The sequence below is a fragment of the Eleutherodactylus coqui genome, chromosome 7 (genome assembly GCF_035609145.1).
Source record: "Eleutherodactylus coqui strain aEleCoq1 chromosome 7, aEleCoq1.hap1, whole genome shotgun sequence".
Lineage (NCBI taxonomy): Eukaryota > Metazoa > Chordata > Amphibia > Anura > Eleutherodactylidae > Eleutherodactylus > Eleutherodactylus coqui.
In genome coordinates this window covers 68,111,304-68,134,968 of record NC_089843.1, presented here as the reverse complement: position 1 = coordinate 68,134,968, position 23,665 = coordinate 68,111,304, and the positions used below count along the sequence as shown (strand labels likewise).

Genomic DNA, 23,665 nt, shown 5'->3' with positions numbered 1-23,665 from the left:
TACCTTAGCTAAGCACCCCACTACCTCCAACAAAGCAGAATCACTGCCTGCATGACACTCCGCTGCCACTTCTCCTGGGTTACATGCTGCCCAACCCCCCACACACACACACGACCCAGTGTCCACAGCGCACACCAAACTGTCCCTGCCCAGCCTTCAGCTGCCCTCATGCCACGCCACCCTCATGTCTATTTATAAGTGCGTCTGCCACAGGAAAAGCAGGCACACACTGCAGAGGGTTGGCACGGCTAGGCAGCGACCCTCTTTAAAAGGGGCGGGGCGATAGTCCACAATGCTGTACAGAAGCAATGAGAAATCCAATCCTGTGCCACCTCCATCTGGAGCTGCACACGTGGGCATAGCAATGGGGAACCTATGTGCCACACACTATTCATTCTGTCAAGGTGTCTGCATGCCCCAGTCAGACCGCGGTTTTTTATAAATAGTCACAGGCAGGTACAACTCCGCAATGGGAATTCCGTGTGCACCCACAGCATGGGTGGCTCCCTGGAACCCACCGGCGGTACATAAATATATCCCATTGCAGTGCCCAACACAGCTGATGTAACGTCAGCTGTAATGCAGGTGGGCTAAAAATTAATTTGATTACACTGTAGGCGAGGGCCCCCAAAAATTGGTGTACCAACAGTACTAATGTACCTGAGAAAAATTGCCCATGCCCAACCAAGAGGGCAGGTGAAATCCATTAATCGCTTTGGTTAATGTGGCTTAATTGGTAACTAGGCCTGGAGGCAGCCCAGTTAAAATAAAAATTGGTTGAGGTGAAAGTTTCAACGCTTTAATGAGCATTGAAACGTATAAAAATTGTTTACAAAAATTATATGACTGAACCTTGTGGGCCTAAGAAAAATTGCCCGTTCAGCGTGATTATGTGAGGTTTCAGGAGGAGGAGCAGGAGGAGGAGGAGGAATATTATACACAGATTGATGAAGCAAAAAGGTCCCCGTTTTTGATGGGGATAGAGAACGATGCTTCCATCCACGGGTGCAGCCTACGTATTGCTTAGGTATCGCTGCTGTCCGCTGGTGGAGAAGAGAAGTCTGGGGAAATCCAGGCTTTGTTCATCTTGATGAGTGTTAGCCTGTCGGCACTGTCGGTTGACAGGCGGGTACGCTTATCCGTGATGATTCCTCCAGCCGCACTAAACACCCTCTCTGACAAGACGCTAGCCGCAGGACAAACAAGCACCTCCAGGGCATACAGTGCGAGTTCAGGCCACGTGTCCAGCTTTGACACCCAGTAGTTGTAGGGGGCAGAGGCGTCACCAAGGATGGTCGTGCGATCGGCTATGTACTCCCTCACCATCCTTTTACAGTGCTCCCGCCGACTCAGCCTTGACTGGGGAGCGGTGACACAGTCTTGCTGGGGAGCCATAAAGCTGTCAAGGGCCTTAGAGAGTGTTCCACTGCCTGTGCTGTACATGCTGCCTGATCTCCGCGCCTCCCCTGCTACCTTGCCCTCGGAACTGCGCCTTCGGCCACTAGCGCTGTCGGATGGGAATTTTACCATCAGTTTGTCCGCCAGGGTCCTGTGGCATAGCATCACTCTCGAACCCCTTTCCTCTTTGGGAATGAGAGTGGGCAGGTTCTCCTTATACCGTGGGTCAAGCAGTGTGTACACCCAGTAATCCGTAGTGGCCAGAATGCGTGTAACGCGAGGGTCACGAGAAAGGCATCCTAACATGAAGTCAGCCATGTGTGCCAGGGTACCTGTACGCAACACATGGCTGTCCTCACTAGGAAGATCACTTTCAGGATCCTCCTCCTCCTCCTCCTCAGGCCGTACACGCTGAAAGGATGACAGGAAAGCAGCATGTGTACCGTCAGCAGTGGGCCAAGCTGTCTCTTCCCCCTCCTCCTCATCCTCCTCATGCTCCTCCTCCTCCTCCTCCTCAACGCGCTGAGATATAGACAGGAGGGTGCTCTGACTATCCAGTGACATACTGTCTTCCCCCGGCTCTGTTTCCGAGCGCAAAGCGTCTGCCTTTATGCATTGCAGGGAACTTCTCAAGAGGCATAGCAGAGGAATGGTGATGCTAATGATTGCAGCATCGCTGCTCACCATCTGGGTAGACTCCTCAAAGTTTCTAAGCACCTTGCAGATGTCTGCCAACCAGGCCCACTCTTCTGTAAAGAATTGAGGAGGCTGACTTCCACTGCGCCGCCCATGTTGGAGTTGGTATTCCACTATAGCTCTACGCTGCTCATAGAGCCTGGCCAACATGTGGAGCGTAGAGTTCCACCGTGTGGGCACGTCGCACAGCAGTCGGTGCACTGGCAGATTAAACCGATGTTGTAGGGTGCGCAGGGTGGCAGCGTCCGTGTGGGACTTGCGGAAATGTGCGCAGAGCCGGCGCACCTTTCCAAGCAGGTCTGACAAGCGTGGTTAGCTTTTCAGAAAGCGCTGAACCACCAAATTAAAGACGTGGGCCAGGCATGGCACGTGCGTGAGGCTGCCGAGCTGCAGAGCCGCCATCAGGTTACGGCCGTTGTCACACACGACCATGCCCGGTTGGAGGCTAGCGGCGCAAGCCAGCGGTCGGTCTGCTCTGTCAGACCCTGCAGCAGTTCGTGGGCCGTGTGCCTCTTCTCTCCTAAGCTGAGTAGTTTCAGCACGGCCTGCTGACGCTTGCCCACCGCTGTGCTGCCACGCCGCGCGACACCGACTGCTGGCGACGTGCTGCTGCTGCTGCTAACACATCTTGATTGCGAGACAGAGGTTGCGTTGGAGGAGGAGGAGGAGGAGGAGGGTGGTTTAGTGGAGGAAGCATAGACCGCCGCAGATACCACCACCGAGCTGGGGCCCGCAATTCTGGGGGTGGGTAGGACGTGAGCGGTCCCAGCTCTGACTCTGTCCCAGCCTCCACTAAATTCACCCAATGTGCCATCAGGGAGATATAGTGGCCCTGCCCGCCTGTGCTTGTCCACGTGTCCGTTGTTAAGTGGACCTTGGCAGTAACCGCGTTGGTGAGGGCGCGTACAATGTTGCGGGAGACATGGTCGTGCAGGGCTGGGACAGCACATCGGGAAAAGTAGTGGCGACTGGGAACTGAGTAGCGCGGGGCCGCCGCCGCCATCATACTTTTGAAAGACTCCGTTTCCACAACCCTATACGGCAGCATCTCCAGGCTGATAAATTTGGCTATGTGCACGTTTAACGCTTGAGCGTGCGGGTGCGTGGCGGCGTACTTGTGCTTGCGCTCAAACACTTGCGCTAGCGACGGCTGGACGGTGCGCTGACAGACATTGGTGGATGGGGCCGAGGACAGCGGAGGTGAGGGTGTGGGTGCAGGCCAGGAGACGGTAGTGCCTGTGCCCTGAGAGGGGGGTTGGATCTCACTGGCAGGTTGGGGCACAGGGGGAGAGGCAGCGGTGCAAACCAGAGGCGGTGAACGGCTTTCGTCCCACCTTGTGGGGTGCTTGGCCATCATATGTCTGCGCATGCTGGTGGTGGTGAGGCTGGTGGTGGTGGCTCCCCGGCTGATCTTGGCGCGACAAAGGTTGCACACCACTGTTCGTCGGTCGTCTGCACTCTCAGTGAAAAACTCCCAGACCTTTGAGCACCCCTCGGCCTCTGCAGGGTGGCATGGAGCGAGGGGGCGCTTTGGGAAACAGTTGGTGGATTATTCGGTCTGGCCCTGCCTCTACCCCTGGACATCGCACTACCTCTTCCAACCTGCCCTGCTGCTGCCCTTGCCTCCCCCTCTGAAGACCTGTCCTCAGTAGGCGTAGCAAACCAGGTGGGCTCAGTCACCTCATTGTCCTGCTGCTCTTCCTCCGAATCCTCTGTGCGCTCCTCCCTCGGACTTACGGCCCTTATTACTACCTCACTGATAGACAACTGTGTCTCATCGTCATCGTCCTCCTCACCCACTGAAAGGTCTTGAGACAGTTGCCGGAAGTCCCCAGCCTCATCCCCCGGACCCCGGGAACTTTCCAAAGGTTGGGCATCAGTCACGATAAACTCCTCTGGTGGGAGAGGAACCACTGCTGCCCAATCTGAGCAGGGGCCCGAGAACAGTTCCTGGGAGTCTGCCCGCTCCTCAGAATGTGTCATTGTAATGGAGTGAGGAGGCTGGGAGGAAGGAGGAGCAGCAACCAGAGGATTCTGAGTTGCAGCAGTGGACGGCGCAGAACTGTGGGTGGACGATAGATTGCTGGATGCACTTTCTGCCATCCACGACAGGACCTGCTCACACTGCTCATTTTCTAATAAAGGTCTACCGCGTGGACCCATTAATTGTGCGATGAATGTGGGGACACCAGAAACGTGCCTCTCTCCTAATCCCGCAGCAGTCGGCTGCGATACACCTGGATCAGGAGCTCGGCCTGTGCCCACACCCTGACTTGGGCCTCCGCGTCCTCGGCCACGTCCACGTCCTCTAGGCCTACCCCTACCCCTCAGCATGCTGTATTACCAGTAATGCAGAAACAGAACTCTGTAATTAAATGTGCCGCTTATTGGCCTGTGGTTGGAGGCTGACTTCGCTTACGGAACGCCAGGAAATAATTTTGCGCAAGCCTGCTGTAACACTTAGCTGGCTGCGTATGAATTTGGAGAACTACTACACCCAGCAGAGACCCAGAACACTGAGGACAGTCACAGGCAGCCCAAATAGATTTTTTTCCCCAAATGTTTTTGCAAAGGCCCACTGCCTATATTCAATCAATATGTCTTCTGTCCCTGCCTAACCGCTTCTGGCCCTGGAGTATGTCAAAGAACTGCAGAGTGTTGCACTGTGGACTGCAATACATCGGTTATTTAACAGCCCAGACAGAGCTAGGAAATAATTTTGCGCAAGCCTGCTGTAACACTTAGCTGGCTGTGTATGAATTTGGAGGACTACTACACCCAGCAGAGACCCAGAACACTGAGGACAGTCACAGGCAGCCCAAATAGATTTTTTTCCCCAAATGTTTTTGCAAAGGCCCACTGCCTATATTCAATCAATATGTCTTCTGTCCCTGCCTAATCACCACTTCTGGCCCTGGAGTATTACTGCAGGGCGCAATGCTCTGCACGGCCGATATACCAAAAAAAAAAAAAAGTGCAACACTGCAAAAAGCAGCCTCCACAGTACTGCACACGGTTAGATGTGGCCCTAACAAGGACCGTTGGGGTTCTTGAAGCCTAAAATACTCCTAACACTCTCCCTATAGCAGCTCCACCAAGATACCACTTTCCCTCCTCTATGTCAGAACGCATCTGTGGCGAGCCGCGGGAGGGGCCGATTTTTATACTCGGGTGACACCTGATCTCGCCAGCCACTCACTGCAGGGGGGTGGTATAGGGCTTGAACGTCGCAGGGGGAAGTTGTAATGCCTTCCGTGTCTTTCTATTGGCCACAAAAGCGCGCTAACGTCTCAGAGATGAAAGTGAAAGTAACCCGAACATCGCGTGGTACTCGTCACGAGTAACGAGCATCTTGAACACGCTAATACTCGAACGAGTATCAAGCTCGGACGAGTACGTTCGCTCATCTCTAAAAATATGCTTCAAAGTTTACTCCTTCAATTAAAATCTACTGCATATCTGCATGAAAGTCCACCCTACTGCAGGTTTCTGACGCTTTTTTTCCGTGGTTTGGATGTGGATTTTGATGCGAATTTTCCACTGCAGAAAAGATCCCAATGCAAGTTATTCTCATAGATGCTGCACTCCTAAGTATCTCAGTGTAAGATGATGTTGGGGTTCTTTAGATCGACTAACCACCACCTCCTCCATTACCCATCAGTATACCACAGAGTTTTTTAGGCAGAGCCTGATAAGCATACAACACCAGACCATCCCAGGTGTACCAGGGGCTGGATCCTGCAATGAGCAATGCAGAGTGTCGGAGCTACATTTTTCAATGCTTTATTGAATATAACGTGAACAGTTCCAGTAACTGGCTCTCACTAATGGGTAACTACAGCCATCGGACGACACCTTCTCACTGGTCTCAGAGTTGTGAGGGATACAAGTCATCAGCAGAGTAGAGCCAGCAAAGTACAGTAAAGATAGCACACTCACTGACGTCAACCTTCACAACTTTGCCTCTTTGAGTACCTCTTTCTGTTTTGAATGGACCAGAGCTACGAGTCTCAGCTCTCATAGCCTTACTTCACATACACAACTCTCTATTTCTTACTCTTCACTTTTGGTTTCCGGACTATTACAGAATTGTACAACTGCCTTGCTGCTTTTCTCTTCTATCACAACTTTTACAACAACATAGAACAATATTAAAGTGCTGTATTTCACACTCATATAACCAGTGTTAATAAGACCAAACAATTAGCATACCTTTCGGTATCTTACATCAGCCCAATGGCCCGTTTCCAGAAAGATATTAATTATTAAAGGGGTTGTCCCGCGCCGAAACGGGTTTTTTTTTTTTTCAACAGCCCCCCCGTTCGGCGCGAGACAACCCCGATGCAGGGGTTAAACAAGAACACCGGACAGCGCTTACCTGAATCCCCGCGCTCCGGTGACTTCTTACTTACCTGCTGAAGATGGCCGCCGGGATCTTCTCCCTCGGTGGACCGCAGGGCTTCTGTGCAGTCCATTGCCGATTCCAGCCTCCTGATTGGCTGGAATCGGCACGTGACGGGGCGGAGCTACACGGAGCCCCATTGAGAAAAGAAGAAGACCGGACTGCGCAAGCGCGTCTAATCTGGCGATTAGACGCTGAAAATTAGACGGCTCCATGGAAACGAGGACGCCAGCAACGGAACAGGTAAGTGAAAAATTTCTGATAACTTCTGTATGGCTCATAATTAATGCTCAATGTACATTACAAAGTGCATTAATATGGCCATACAGAAGTGTATAGACCCACTTTGTTTCGCGGGACAACCCCTTTAACTAACACAACCTAAAAACCATAATAATAATTTCCGTATATGTGGCAAATGATAGAATATTGTATCTATAATCATTTGGCTTGACCCATAAATGTTGTTTTCTTATATTGCAGAGCAGTCAGCGCCTCAGTGAGGAAGCACAGTGATAATCCCAGTGAATTCATGAAATTACTGGCGTTAAAAGAAGATCAGTGGATTGTTTTGGATGACATTGTGGTAAAAAATGTTCAAAATGGCATAGTCTCATTTGATGTGACTGAACATATACGCAGGTAACATACTAAATGCAATTAACAATTTACATAAGGCCCATTTACATGGAGCGATGATCACTCAAAGATCGCTCAAACGACAGTTTGAGTGACAGCTTTGAGCGATCATTTTGCATAAACCTTTAGGTAGCTACTCAGCTACTTAATAGGAGTCCCAGGGGAACATCACATTGTGATGTTTTTTCGACAGACTGTTTTTGCAGGGTGGTTTGGCATTGCCTTCCCCAGTCATCTTTTACCCCTCACCCCCCACCCCCCCAACTCATTTTACCAATCTCAGAAGATGGAAGGCTGAGTCAACCTTGAGCCGGCTACCTGAACCCACAACCTTCAGGTCGTGAGTGAGAGCTTAGGACTGCATTTCTGCTGCCTTAGGCCTCATGTCCATGGGCAAAGTAATAATTAAAATCCGCAGCGGATCACCCGCACGCGGATCCGTATTCCAGAGGGATGCATTGACCACCCGCGGGTAGATAAATACCCACGGATGGTCAATAAAAGTGAATTAGAAAAAAAAATGGAGCATTAAAAAATCCGGACCATGCTCCATTTAGGTGCGGGTCTCCCGCGAGTACGGCTCCCGCAGGCTTCTATTGAAGCCTATGGAAGCCGTCCGGATCCGCGGGAGACCTAAAATCAGAATCCGGATCTTCCCTTCTTCACGGCTTGATCTTCTCTCCGTCGCGGCCGGATCTTTTTTCTTCTGGCCGGCGCATGCGCGCAGCACACAGCCGGCGTGCCGTCCACATCCGCCGGGCCGAAGAAAGAAGATCCGGCTGCGACTGAGAGAAGATCAAGCCGTGAAGAAGGGAAGATCCGGAGCGTGCGGAGAGGTTGAGTAATTGCTATTTTCAGCCCTCATGTCCGCGGGGCAGGGAGGACCCGCTACGGATTCTCCATGGAGAATCCGTAGCGGGCCTGATTTTCCCCGTGGACATGAGGCCTTAACACTTGGCATCACATAAGGCTCCTATATTTGCACTGCATATATTTAACCCTCTACTTTTATAAGTTTTCCAGGAACTTTTTTCAGAGAAGTATACACATAGTATGTAGCTTTTTCCACCTTGTTTACCATGGAAATGTTAAGTTTTTAAAGATGTGCAGTAATTGGCCTACACAAGTCATTGAATTCAATCATTGCTCACAATCTTGTTCTCAAGTTACAGAAAAACTGCCCTGACAAGTGACAACCGTTACTGCTGGAGCAGTAATGGGTTACAGGAGTAGACATTACTGACAGGACTAGACATTACTGTGCCGCTTCCTCCATTATATATACATCCTATATGCACATTTGAAACGGTAAAATGTATGCGGTCATTGTTCCACAGTTATATAAGAATACAGCACTGTGTAACAAAGCTCCTTGATGATCTCATAGATATGCAAAAATCCCAACTATTCTCAGGAAACATCTGGCCATCTTTAAATCTACAAAGCGACATCTAATTACCTATTGAAATGCTAAGCCATGCTCCTGAATAGACAGAAACACCTAGACAACTGTTGACTAAAACTGCAATATACAATAGTGTCAGTACAAAGGAAATGCCAAAAGCCAGGGGTCTACCTATTGCACCTGGTAAATGCAGATAAATTAGTTGTATCTGAATAAGCATAGTTGCAATCAAAATGATTCAATCCCCACTACAAATTAGGTTTGTTTGCCACATTTACAGACATTCAGCTGTTTGCACAAAGAAAAAAAAAATAGTCAAAAGAGCAATTTAAATAGCTCAACACAACTAATGAAGCAAATGGTTTCTCCAAATTTAACACAAAATAACACTTTTAAGGCCCATTTACACGGAGCGATGATTGCTCAAAGTTCTCTCAAACGACAGTTTGAGTGACAGTTTTGAGCGATCATCTTTGTATAACTATAAGTAGCTAATTAGCTACATAAGAGTTATTCCGGCGGAGCTGGATACCACTGCGATAGCTCAGAGAACAATGCAGCTTTTTGTATATGCAAACAGCTGCATTGTTCTCGGCGCTTTCAGCTGATGTCCCACTGAGAACTACCAGAACAATACCAACTTAAAGAATACTATCAGTGCCGCTCGCTGAGATATCAGTGTGCTGTGTTGATGAAGCTCGTCGTTAATTTCTAGCTGGCTAGAAATGAGCGATGATCAAACAGTGCACGATGGTCGTGCATTTAGACGCAACGATTATCGCTCAAAAGACGGCTTTTGAGCAAATTTTGAGCGATAATCGTTGTGTCTGTGCGCTTTTAGTGACTACTACAATCTCACAATTATTCAACACCCAAACAGAATCCCTTGTAAGAGCACAAATTTGATAATCATGTGTTGTCTCAAGCACACCTGATGCAACTAATCAAGGGCTTCATTAAGGCCAGTTTCACACGAGCGACAAAATCGCACAAACTTTTCTCACAATGCAACAATGCTACAAATCGTATGTACATTAAGCCCATGCTTTCCAGTGGGTTTCTTCACATTAGCGATGTTTTTTAGGCTGCTACATTGCGAGAAAAAAAATTGCAGGTTGCTAAATATTGCAGCGATTTGCGAGGTTTTCTAGCCCATGTTTCCCTATGGATCCTTCCTTTCTGTTGCAATACCTGAGAGGCACAATCACCAAACGTGTTTTCGTTTGGTGCGATGCAACTTTTACAGTAGGAAGTCCTACTGTAAAAGCTCTAAAATAAGTCCAGCTGCATTTAAAAAAATACATCAACTAACAGCCGCTGCTTGAAGTCTTTTGTCAGCTCCTCCTAGATTGGGAGTTCAAAATCCCCTCCTCTAGGAAGCGCTGTGATTGGTTTTCGAGCTACACTGCTCAGTCAATCAGAGTTAATTTAATGGCTGTGATTGGTTTATCAAGCACTGGCTTTGATTGGCCGAGCCGTGGCACTCGAGAACCAATCAGAGGCAGCGTTTCCTGGAGGCAGGGTTTTTCAAAGCCCTGACCAGGAAGCCTTGCCTGAAGACTGAAGACAAGTCCCAGAAAAGTGTGCAACTGAGCCGGACAGTGGCTGTTAGGTGATGTATTTTTTTTTATGCAGCTAGGGTTTGTTTTCGGGGTAGGGCTTATATATCAAGCTCACTGCCGAAAATCCCGTCAAAAGTGCGCTGCAAAGTTGGGCAACTTTATACCACCACGCGTGACTTTGAGGTGACACAAAGCGACCATTGCACACTGTATAAGGCACAAGTTTGTTGCTGGTCAGTCTCATGTACCACAGGTGATTAAAACGTCTACTTATTCAAGTACAATTATTTAATCTACATTTACCAGGTGCAGCAGGTAGACCACTGGCTTTTGGCATTTTTGTGTACTCTACCTAGTGGTATATTATTTTAGCCAGCAGTGTCTAGTCGGTTCTGACTAGTGGCTGTTCACTGCAATATCAGTATATACTTTTTGGGTGATTATCCTGTAGAGGCTTTAACAGAAGTCACTGACAGCGAGCAGCCCATTAGAAAGACTCTGCAAGGAGGCACTGGTGTCTCTTGTATATGTTTGAGCCTTATATCTCATTATCTCATTTAATGCATATTTTATCCTATTACTACATATTGTACATTTCCATGACTTCACATTATCTTATGTTACAGATTTATTGTAGTCCGTCTTTCTTCAGCTATGGACAACACTCACCTGATTAGCTTTATTCAGAGCCTGGAATACGCTATCTACAGCTCAATGGTCAATGTTGTGTTGTACAGAAAGAATGATAACTTTAACAAGGTCATTGTTAAGCTGGTTCCATCCAAGGAGTTAAACTGGGAAATCTCTGCCCTAATTGAGGCGGGATATAATGGCCCCCCTGAACCCTCCGAAGCAATTGCTCTTCAAGAAGGAGACCAAATGCATTTTAGATTTTGTGGAAACATAGCAGCATCAGATAACGGTAAGTTCTATAATGTTTTAATATACAGAAATACTGTAAGGTCATAATACCTTTAAATGGAAATTGTCATCATCACCTATGAGCACCAAAACTAAGTTAGAATGGGGGACATGGAGTCCAGGAGTGTGCTTTCTATACTTACTTGACTCCTTGATCTCTTGTCAGCCTGGAAGTCAGCAGGCGGTCGATGCATTGGACTCATCTCTGCAGTCAGTGCGCCTACAGAGAACAGTGTATGTGTGCATACATCAAGTGCAGAGATTATTCCAATGCAGTGGAGGATTGTCAGTTTCCCAGGCTGAAAGCGAGGGATCAGGGAGTCATGTAAGTATAAAAAGCACACCCGCGGACTCCCTGTCCTATAAGTCCATGAACCTCAATTATAGTGTTATAGGTGCTGATAGGTTTATTTCCCTTTAACGCATTGACATAGCCATATGAGGGCTTGGTTTTTGTGTGTTGTGTTGTATTTTTTAATAGCTCCACTCTGGGGTACTTATAATTGTGTTGTATACCTTTTATTAAATGCTTTTGGTTGGAAATTGTTTAAAAAAAAAGCTGAAATTCTGTCATTGTATTTTGGTTTTGTTTTCACTATATTCACTATTTGGTAAAAATAACATTATATTTTTCTTATCTAGATCAGCACAATTACTGCAATACCAAGGTTATATCATTTTTTAAATATTTTTTACTTCAGGAAAAAAAAAGTTTTAAAAGAAAAACAATTGAACCGGCATCCCTGCATTCTGAGGCCTCAGTCACACGGGCATTTTGATGCACAAATTTTTCAATGTATCAGTTATGCGTTCAAAAATTTGCGTGACCGAAGCGGGCGTCACGGCGAATAAACGCTGCTGCGGTTGTGGTTAATTGACATACACCTGTGGTCAATTGACATACAGAGAACATCGCAATCCTCTGCTACAGCTATGACAACTGTGGCAGAGGATTTCTTGATCTCCACGGGGAGTCCCATTGTCACTGGACATTGTGACAGAATTGTCACAGTGTCTAGTGAAAATGGGAGCATATTCTAAAGGAGTTTATGAAGACATTAATCCCCTCCTTGAGGGGGTGGTCTGGAACTTTACTACTGATAACCTATACTCAGGATAGGTCATCAAAAGTGGATTGGCAGGGGTCGGTCACTTGTTATCCCCATTGATCAGCTGATATTGTGTCATCTGTCATTGCAGACAGAGCCAAAAGCAGACAGTCCTGCCCATAGTGCAGCGGCCCAGTTGGTATTGCAGGCATGCCCATTGAATGGGAGCTTCACCTGTAATACCAGCCCAGTCTGGTTCAGTACAGACAAAGCTCTGTCCATAATGACAGTGTTGCCAGGGAACAGCTGATCGATGGGGATCCCAAGTAGCAAACTTCCGTCAACCAGCTATTAATGACCTATCCTGGCGATATATCACCAACAGTAAAGTCACGGGCAACCCCTTTAAACTAGCCATATTTGTAAAAAAAGCTGTTGATTCAAAAAGTGGCTGATCTTCCATGGGAGCAAAGGCTTGGGCATGTTAAAATACTTTGGGAGTATTCTGCACCATATACCTCTGATGGAAGGCTGTATAGTATATGACTATACAGCGGCATACATTGTTCATTAGTCACAATATTTAAATAAAGGTACTATATATCACTCTGTATAAGAAGTAAGTTTGCTGAGCATTCCTATATAGTAAAAAAAAAAGGTCTGACAAAGTATAGCAGTCCAGCAGAAGCCAAAGGGCCATTTTTTTGGAGTCCATCAGGTAAGCGGAGGCCTATGCTCACATTTGGGGTATGCACCAGGATCCCTCCCAGCACATCTGCCAAACATATATTTACAAAATAAAATGTCAACAAAATCTTAGAAAATCGGCCAATCCCACCATAATCTGTGTTTTGTGCAACTTTTAATTAAAATTGTGTAGCCAACTTTAGGTAGGCCATAAATGTATGATCAGTAGAGTCAGACTTATAGGACGCCTACTGATCAATGCACTGATGATCTTGTGAATGCTCTTTTGGCCTGTATTGGGTAAAGGGGGGCCAATGAATATGTTAGACTTTTCCCAGCACATACACCAGAGTACACTGCACAAAGCACATGCAATGTGAATGTACCCTAAAAGGCTTAACTCTAATACACTCTTTACATTACACAATGACATCAATGTAAACATCTTCTAATGTGATGCTTTTATTAATTACCCAACTTTAGATGGGAAAGAGTCTGGAAAGACATTTAAACTGACATTTCATTCGCAAAGAATGCAAAAAAAGTACTTGGATCTTCGTGTTGTGGACGAGTTTGGAAACTACAGTTCCCCACATTATAAGGGGACCGTTGTCTTTTATAAAATATCCAGAGAGGAAGTTATAGGAAGCTACAATACGGGACTGTCCACAGATAACTATATACAGCAGAGAACTCCAGAATGCAAGCTATCAGTTACTCTTCCAAAGGTATTGCTTTTAACATTAACTATATTGTACTTTTTAGGAATTCATTTTATTTAGAGGGATTCTGTACTTATATGAAAATTCTATTTTTTTTCATCCATGAAGACATAACCTTAAAATCAAAAAGGGTATGGTGTCCTGGTGTAGTGCAGCGTTGCCCCCCCCCCCCCCCCCCCCCCCGAGAAGAGAGTCCAATGAGGCAGGAGGGAGTTAACAGAAAACTCACTTATTGTAGATTGGGAAATTAAAGAGTTAATTTCCAAATATACATATGTATAGTCAATCTCTTGATACCCAAGTTTAAGATGGTGGCTGGAAGTTTTGCTGCCTAAAGTCCCGAAATGTTTGGGACAAGTCTTACAACCTGTACTTGTTGCAGCACCCTTTGTCCTTCCTTAGGGTGCCTACCCACTGGCGATTTTTTTTCCTGCGATGTTTTGCGTTTTTTCTCAAGCGCAATTAGTATAGAATGTGTTCTTGTCCATCTGGGGTTTTTTTCCGTTTCGTGGGGTTTTTTCACATAGGAACTGTCAGTTGCATATGTGTCCTTATTTTTCTCTTAATGCACCCATGATTGTCAATGGAGGGCTGCAAAAAATGCGCAAAAACCGCCGCGAAAAACGCGCGAAAACGCCGCGTTCTTCACGCGCGAAAATCGGCAACGCAAGTGGGTAGGCGCTCTTAGGATGCCTACCCACTGGAATTTTTTTTTCCCTGCAAAATTCACAGCATTTTTTTTCTGCAGGGGTCTATGGGACTTGTAATGTTAAAGGGGTTGTCCCGCGAAACAAAGTGGGGGTATACACTTCTGTATGGCCATATTAATGCACTTTGTAATGTACATTGTGCATTAATTATGAGCCATACAGAAGTTATTCACTTACCTGTTCCGTTGCTAGCGTCCTCGTTTCCATGGAGCCGTCTAATTTTTAGCGTCTAATCGCCAGATTAGACGCGCTTGCGCAGTCCGGGTCTTCTTCTTTTCTGAATGGGGCCGCTAGTGCCGGAGAGCGACTCCTTGTAGCTCCACCCCGTCACGTGTGCCGATTCCAGCCAATCAGGAGGCTGGAATCGGCAATGGATCGCACAGAAGCCCTGCGGTCCACCGAGGGAGAAGATCCCGGCGGCCATCTTCAGCAGGTAAGTAAGAAGTCACCGGAGCGCGGAGATTCAGGTAAGCGCTGTCCGGTGTTCTTGTTTAACCCCTGCATCGGGGTTGTCTCGCGCCGAACGGGGGGACTGTTGAAAAAAAAAAAAACCGTTTCGGCGCGGGACAACCCCTTTAAAATCACGATCGCGCAGAATCGCAACTTACCGCGATTTCACGGTAAATTGCGATTTTGCGCGATCGCGATTTTAACATTACAAGTCCCATAGACCTCTTCAGAAAAAAAAATGCTACGAATTTCGCAGGGAAAAAAAAACTCCAGTGGGTAGGCACCCTTACATCCAAGAAAATTAACTGAAAAACGATGATGTTTATCCCCTAACTAGCTATCCGCATGATGCACGCTAAACCTATTCTTTCTCTCTTCTGAAACTTCTGGAACTTTGCAGGGACTCTTAACTTTTACCCCTGTGCCTTCTGTGTTTTGTCCAGTATACTCAGATGGTGCACATTGACCTGCATTGGCACATCCTATTTCTCATCTGTGAACCAGGCAGGAATAGGGCATGCCATGGTCTTTTTCCATGCGAACCCTTGGTTCATGTGAAAAGGCATCCATGTAAACAGTGATGTGTGCTGTCCATGGATTGATACGGACAGCACACAGCTGCAAATAAGCACGTGTGCCAGAAGCCTTTTGTGTGTGATTATTCTATCTAAATATAAGATGGGCAAAATATTTACGGCCTTCATATGCTCTGGTCTAGTAACCCCCAATGACTCGTGAGCTACAGGTTGGAGATCCCTGCTCCAGGCTTTACTGTCTAATAGCTTAAAATATCCACTAATCAGCCCTAATATTAAACCTAATATTGTGTACGTCCTCCTTGTGCTGCCAAAACAGCTCTGACCGATCCAGGCATGGTAGAGTTGGACCAGATGACCCCGGAGGTGCCTTCCAACTCTACCATTCTATGATTCTAAGGTGTCCTGTGGTAGCTGGCACCGAATAGTTAGTAGCAGATCTTTTAGGTCCTATAAGTATGAGATGCGGCCTTCATACTGTAGATCAGACTTGTTTTTCCAGCACATTCCAAAGCTGCTCGATCGGATTCAGATCTAGGGAGGCCAAATAATCACCTTGAGCTCTTTGTCATGTTCCTCAGACCATTCCTGAACAAGTCGTACAGTATGGTAGTGCGAATAATCCTGCTGAAACAGGGCTCTGCCATTAGGGCTATGCACAATGATGGAATGTGCTAAAACACGCTGTGAGTCTCAGGGAGCTGTGGCCAAAAGCAAAAGTAAAATCACGGCAAAGCGCCGCGCTTGAAATCACAGTACTTTGCCGCATTCATGTGTGAGAGTGGCCTTATACTTGCCCATTTTTCCTGCTTCCAAAACATCAACTTCTAGAACTGACTGTTCATTTACTGCTTCAAATATCCCACCTTTTGACAGGTTTCATTGTCATGAGTTAGTCAATGTTATTCACTTCACTGGTCAGTGGCTTTGATGTTTTTCGCTGATCGGTGTATAAAAAAGTTTTATCTTCACTTATCGTAAGATAGAGGCTTCCAAATTTTATGTTTAAAATTATTTCTAAATTCACATCATTCATAATACTTACTTTTTTTAAATAGGTAAATTAGTTATGAATTAACCCCTTCCCATCTTACCACATCACCATGTATGTGATAGCGGCCTTGTGAGTACAGCCGGTATGCCCCGAAGCTGAATTTCCATCAGCAATAATAGAGCTTGGAGATAACCTAGATCCTGTCAATCTAACCGCTTCAGCTTTTCCTCAATAATATATATCAATTTTGCTTGTCTCTTCCTGATCTATAATACGCTGCCAACAGATAGGATTGCGTGTGCAACATGACAAGTTCACTTTAAGTCATATACAGTGCAGGATAATGCAAAAAATAAGAATTCTGAGCTACTACTGAATGTAATTACATTTGTACGAGTACCACATGTCAAATGCTTTTACTTCTGGCACCGAATTTCGCTGTGTTGGCATCTTCTAATAGTACTGTATGTGAAAAGAAGATTTGAAATAGAATCAGATTTCTGGTATCATTCTACAATGACTGTTATTACAAATGTATTCCCTGTTTTGTGGTGCCAGGTGGAAAAACATGTCAGTCGCCCATCAAGTACAAAACTATTGACATTGGCTCCTGGAGGTAAGAATTGTATAGCAGTTTTCTTCTAGATATGAAATGAAGTTTTTGATTGTATTTTTTTTTTCTTTAAACCATAAAATGTGTTTGCTATCTACAAGGTGCTTCACTCAAAGCACAATCTGTATTTTGGCTCGTAATTTGTGTAGAACTGTACACAGGAGTCTAGTGTTTTTTGATGACTCACGTCCTAGGTCCCGCCACAGGTATATTGTTCACCAGGGGGCAGTACCTGCTGGTATACAGTTCGCATTTCCAGAAAATATGGGGCTCATTTATTAAAACTGTCTAACATTAAGACTGTCCTTGTTGACCATAGAAACCAATCAGAGCTCAAGGACAGTCTTCATTTTAGACAGTTTTGATAAATGAGGCACTAAGATTTTATCACTACTAAGAGTATGGAGTACTTGGAGTATTCTATGGAAGAACATGTTTTTCTGGTACGCACGTACTGGGTGACCAGTTCATTCATGGAATGTCAGCAGCAATTTTGGGCAAAGTTTTAAGGTTGTACCATTTGGCGACTAGCCAACAAACTGGTAATGACAGGAATTTTTTGGGATGCACATGAGGAAGGGCAACTGCAGATGTCAGCAGCCACAGTCAAGGATGTTAGGGTACTCTATGCTTGCTCCAAGAAACTGGTAAGTCCATGCCAACATGTCAGAGAGCTGCTAAGCAAGTGAAGTTGAAACCATACCACGTCATGATTGTTCAGGAACTAAAGCTGCCTAATATGGTAAAGCGCGTGGAGTACAGGAAGTTTCCAGCAAAGTTTAGTCGAACATCAGGAACTACTGAACATCACATGGTTCAGAAACTGTCAAGGGACAAGGGTCAGGGTCCTGGGAGTCCTGAAAGCTACCCGCAACCCCTGTTCCTACCTACTTGCCCCCCTGCGCTAGGCCCCAGGGTGACAACTGGGTGACAGTGCCTAGGCTCACTAGGGAAACGGAGCCGGGAGTCAGACTACAGACAAACATGGAAACAAACAAACACAGAGACAGGTCAGGCAATCTGGGTCGGCAACTGGAGAAAACACAGTACAAGGGGTTAGGCGAAGTTAAAGTCAGGGTCCAAGCAAGCGGGTCACAACAAGGCATCAGATGAGAAAACCGCTAGTGTAGTGGAAGACCAGACAAACACTGGCAGTGCAGGACAGGAACCGAAAGGTTTAAATGCTGCCAGAACTCCCGCCCCAGCTGCTGATTGGAGAACAGACCCCAGTACCTGCTAAAGACAGGCCGAGGCCCAGACATCCAGCAGAAAGTCCAGAGCCGAGATCCAGACATAGAGCAGTGAGTGCAGAGCAGAGACCCAGACAACAAGCAGTAAATTCAGAGCAAGCACGCCAGGGTGTCATGGTAACGGGGACGCTGCACATGGCGGTAACCTGCCACGACTCCAGAAGCTGGCTAACTAGGCACACAGGAGCATGGCAGCCAGGGGAGGTCGCTAGAACCAAGGCACCCCTGCGCCGCACCCCCTGCAGCTCGGGTACTAGGACCGGTAGTGCGGGCACGGAGACCCCGAGAGCTGCCGGACCTGACAGTAACAAAGCATGGTTCCATCAGTGTGTCCACATGAATAGCCACAACACATGCTTATTGTCCCACCAGCACAGCATCTGCTGTATCTTCTTTAATGACACCATCAACCTCACGATACTCAGAGAATTCGTAAACCAACTGGAAGATGAGGAGCTGTAGAATGGCTGGTCACACATCCAACCAGACCATGTAAAAAATATGTTCTTTCTTCAGGGACAGGATCATCTGAAATGGTCTGTAGTTACTGGTGTTATTGGACCCCATACCGGCAGACCTTTTCCTGTGGAGTTACAAAAAAATTTAAGTGTTCATCAAAGAACCCTGTACTACTGCCACACTGAAGGATAATATTAGATGTGAAATTGCCACAAGCGATGCGAGCAGATTGCAGGGTACTTTTGACATCATGGAGTCAGGCTCAGAAGTGCTTGTAGGTCAGTGGTGGCTATTTTCAACATCTTCTGTGATGACTAAAGGCCCATTTAGATACAAAAATGATCGCTCAAAAGATGGCTTTTGAGCAATCATTTTGCGTAAACAACAAATTGGTACTAATGCCTATTAGTAGTACCAATTGGTAGCATGTGAGCCGCCAAGAGCTGTATTCAGGGAATAGACCACCCGCTATTCGCTGAATACTGTTGCTTTGTTCTGCCGGCGGGGCTGACAGCTGAGACAACGCAATCAGTTGTTATCAGCTCTCCCTCAGCAGAACACAGCGTGCAGTCCTGCTTATCAGCTGTTCTGCTGAACAACGGATTTACGGCGGAACTGAATTCCATCGTTCGTCAGAAAACTGAAAGATGGGCACATTTAAACACAACAATTAACGCTCAGAAGATGGCTTTTAAGTGATAATTGTTGTGTCTAGATGGGCCTTTAGAATTCACCAAGAACCAAATTAGGCATCGGTGTCCACTCTTGGAAGACCATTGTTCCAATGACAAATAATGTAAAACTACTGGGTTGCACTTAAAATGAAACACCCTGAATAATAGAATCCATCTATCTGCTCATTCCTGAATATGGGTGGCATTTTTGGGGAATTTCTAATGTCTCTTTATCCAACTTTGTGGAAGAAGATCTATCTCCTCTCTGAACTTGGCTATTTAAATAAATACTTGTATTCTGCATGAAATACAAAAGCAGAAGCATCTTTTTATAGAGCTCTGCATTGTATCGTTCACCTATTATTCCTCCTGAAAATATATGAATAAGCGTCCTTTTACCCAGGTGGTTTACTGCTCACAACAAGCGCTGAACGATGATACAGCATGATGATCAACACGCATCGCTTTTACATTGACCTACCACAATTATCGTGAGGTTGTACAGCGAACCTGCTTACATTGTACTTGGCAACACACTCCCAGTTTACATGAGTGAATGTGCCACCCACAAACTGTCATCCCCCCTTCCCTCCTAAAATTTAAGACAAATGACAAATTATCATTTTATTATTTAGTTGCTGGGAATATTGTTTGCTGCATCATCAGCCTATGTAAAAGGCCCTTAAACTGACAACTAGGTTTCACCATTTCCTGAGATGTGTCCCTGCAATCTCTAATACTATCAGCTCTGATTACATAGACTATGATCACACTATGTAGAGAAGTTCCCTATTGGAAAGGAGAATGGCGACACCCAGTTGTGAATTTATTCACATATTTCTAGGAGAAATAACCAAGGAATGGCGCAACATAGAGTTCCAAGAGAAGATGCTCCAGGATTTATTCTTTAAGGAATATAGATATTAATTTAAATGATTCTCTTATCATCAATCAATAATCCTTCTATACACACCATGAGACCCTACATACATTAAGAACAGATCATATATGGGCATCATTGTTGCTTGGCAAGATCTTTTATCCTTCCATTTGTACTCCCAGGAAAGTGTTGAGATCTGGAAGTGTGTTGAAAGATATTCTATGATTATGTAACATATATATTTTTTATTAATCTCTGTAATCCAATAACAGATATGTTGTGGGACAGTGTCCTCAAATGGGTGTCTCAAGAACTTTCAGAAGAAGACACCTCCGAGCTCTTACTTTCTCTACCCATTCATCGCAGTACCATCCAGATAGTGAGACTTAAAAGCCCAGATAACTTGACTGCTCAGATCTATGAATTACTGAGTCTTTGGAAGAAAAGGCTCCCCACATCTACAGATAAGTTCCGCCTTTTAGCGCGACATCTGCATAAGAGCGGGAGAAGCGATCTAGTGGATGAGATGAAAGTGAAATGGGAACCCAACATGCGTGGCCTACCAGCCATGTAAACGTTCAATGATATTCTCATGTTGTGTTTTCAAGAAAATGTTCCAAAAGTAAATGATAGTTATGTACAGACGTTATCACCAACAGTTATACTTCTGTATCATTTTTCTTCTTAAATGTGTTAATGGTAAAATGATAAAAATCTAACAAAAATTAATTCAAAAGAACTACCGTATAGCATAGTAAGGATCTGATACTATAGTGGTCCCTCAACATACTATACTAATTGGTTTCAAAACGTTGTATGTTGGAAATATTGTATATTGAAACCATAACTCTATTGAAATCTAGGAATTGGTTCCGAAGCTCCAAAATGTCAGCTGGAAATAATGCAGAATGATGATGATGAAAGAAAAACTAATCAGATAACTAATACAGAAAAGTCTTAGATATAAAAGACAGAAATAGCTGCTGGAAGCTGTAAATCACTTACTATGCAGAGGACAGGAGCTTCTTCAGGATCCTATATAGCACACAGCGTAGCAAAAAAACAACAAAGAACAGCCCTCACCTGGTGCCAAATGAGCCGCTCATCCTGGTCTAGGTAAAGGGTAGTACACAGGATATATAGTACCGCACCCCACTGTATTGTAGGGCAGGGGTCCCCAATTCCAGTCCTCAGGGACCACCAACAGGTCATGTTTTCAGGATTTCCTATGGTAAGAACACCTGTGGGAATGTCTGAGGCACTGATGATAATTACATCACCTGTGCAACACTGAGGAAATCCTGAAAACATGACCTGTTGGTGGTCCCTGAGGACTGGAGTTGGGGAACACTGCTGTAGAGGACCTACAAGACACAAATTAGTGCATATACTTCAGTAATATAGATTTTGTATCTATGAAATACCCATGCTGATTGGCTGGTCTTTCCTGCAAAGTGCACATGTAGATCTGGACTGAGGGACCATTGTATGTTGCATTTGGTTTCAAGTTACAATGGTCTGGCAAAGAGCATTGTATGTTGAAAATATTGTATCCTTAGGCCATTGCAAGTTGAAGGATTAGTGTGCAGGAGTTACAATACATCACATTAATTATATGCATGTTAGATCTGCAGTACTTATAAACTAGTGAATGTCATTTTAATATAATTTCACTATGGAAATTGTATGGGATCAATACTTGTCACATATATTTGTACCACTTTTCATATGATGAATACATTTTTTCTATTATTGTGCCAAAATATTTAGCAACTCAATAAAGTATAAATTATTTATAATGATGATCTGCTTTATCTAGAGTCTCAGCACAAATCCTAAGAATAAACTTCGGTCTATTTTGGAGGCTTTCATTTTTTTTATTGACTGACTCTGGTTTTATTTAAAATGTGACCATTAAAATGTTTTCTGATCATTTCTTTGATCCTGGATTAATCACAGTAGCTCTAGAAATAAAATACTATGCTGGTCATTACTGCGTTGGATGTAATATTTTTATTGCAATGTCCTGAATATGAGTACAACTGCTGAACTGCAAAATATAGATCTGGTCTAATGTTGTTGTGCCTAATCCTGTGCCAGGAGGAGACTGAAGACAGTGCTGTTAGCATCAATATGAGCATTGGACCTACATATAAAAGATGCTATTTTAGCATCATCCCAATATACTCGCGGATATTCTATCTATCTATCTATCTATCTATCTATCTATCTATCTATCTATCTATCTATCTATCTATCTATCTATCTATCTATTGTAGGAGTGCAATACACAGAATGGCCTGCAGAGGGGGATATACAGGCATTCTGGAACCTGAGAAGTAAGAAAACACCTGTGGGTGTGGTAGGAACTAGATAAAAAGATCAGTTCCTTCCACTCAGGGGAAGAAAGCTGGCTGCTAGCTAGAGAGGCTGTAGGAGCAGCCATTAGGACTTGGAACCTGAGGTCCAGCATGGACCAGTTTGGGCCTGTCACCTGTCTGATAGAGGAGGACACCCTCTAGATGCCCTGGGTGGGGTTAGTGACAAAGATCCTGTGAGTTGGGAACGTTGGACATTGTGTGCTGTATACGTTTACTGTGCTGTGACATGAAATAAATGCGGGGAGGTGCCAGATTTAAAGAAATTCCTGTCTCTGGAATCTTAATGCATGGAGTGTCCATTCCTGCGAAAGGCAAAAACAACGGCCCTGCAGGCCTCTGACCCCAACTTGCCACTCTATCTATCTATCTATCTATACACTCAGGAGACCGGATTTCTTCTTTCTGATGCTTCTGCCAGATTTTTTTGCACACAATACAGGTTTATAGGTTTGAACTCCTCCAGAAACACCCATACAGCTGTCCCTGATGATTAGCATACAGAATACCTGCTTTCACACCCTCTGCAGGCCATCCTGTGAACTACCTTGTCTGTCTGTCTATCTATCTATCTATCTATCTATCTATCTATCTATCTATCTATCTATCTATCTATCTATCTATCTATCTATCTATCCTGTTTAGACTATTCTGATTGCAAAAAAACTGCTTAGTCTAAAAACACAAAAATACCTACTATTATGAAATAATAATGCAGCACATCTTACGGATACACATGGTGGCCAGGGTTGGGCATGAGTAGCAGAAAGCGCCTGTGCAAGGACAGTATGCGAACTTCTTGTTAGAGTAGAGCACCTACTTCAGGTGTATATGGCAATTTCTTCACATAAAGGACGTTTTTGTGAGACACTGACCTTGAATTCCCTGGATGGGTAGGTGCCGAGCACAAATCATTACCAGGTAGAACGTTTTTATTTTACATTTTGCTAAGGCGCCAGCTCTATCATATATAGAACTACAGCTGCAATCAAAGTTATTCAACCTCCATTGCAAATCAAGTTTATTTGCCAAATTTGAAAACTTTCAGCAGTTGGCATAAAACAATTAAACAAGAACATGTTAAATAGCTCAACACAACTAACATACCATATTTTCCGGCGTATAAGACAACCCCCAACTGTCGACTTATACGCCGGGAATACACTGTAGAAAAAAAGAATCAATACTCACCTCCCACGACACTGCTGCAGGCTGTCGCTCCCTCCTCCATGCCAACAAA

At 45.1% G+C, this 23,665-nt stretch overlaps 1 protein-coding gene across 1 annotated transcript in view; it reads left to right on the top strand.

Moving 5' to 3' along the window:
* The window catches only part of DTHD1 (death domain containing 1), a 46,761-nt gene extending 25,524 nt beyond the window's left edge, over positions 1-21,237 (top strand). The window contains exons 6-10 of the mRNA XM_066574789.1: positions 6,980-7,138; positions 10,729-11,024; positions 13,243-13,487; positions 16,730-16,787; positions 20,320-21,237. Coding sequence (XP_066430886.1) covers positions 6,980-7,138; positions 10,729-11,024; positions 13,243-13,487; positions 16,730-16,787; positions 20,320-20,621 — 1,060 coding nt within the window. The 3' untranslated portion in view covers positions 20,622-21,237. The remainder of the gene's footprint in view (positions 1-6,979; positions 7,139-10,728; positions 11,025-13,242; positions 13,488-16,729; positions 16,788-20,319) is intronic.
* Positions 21,238-23,665: the final 2,428 nt, after the last annotated feature.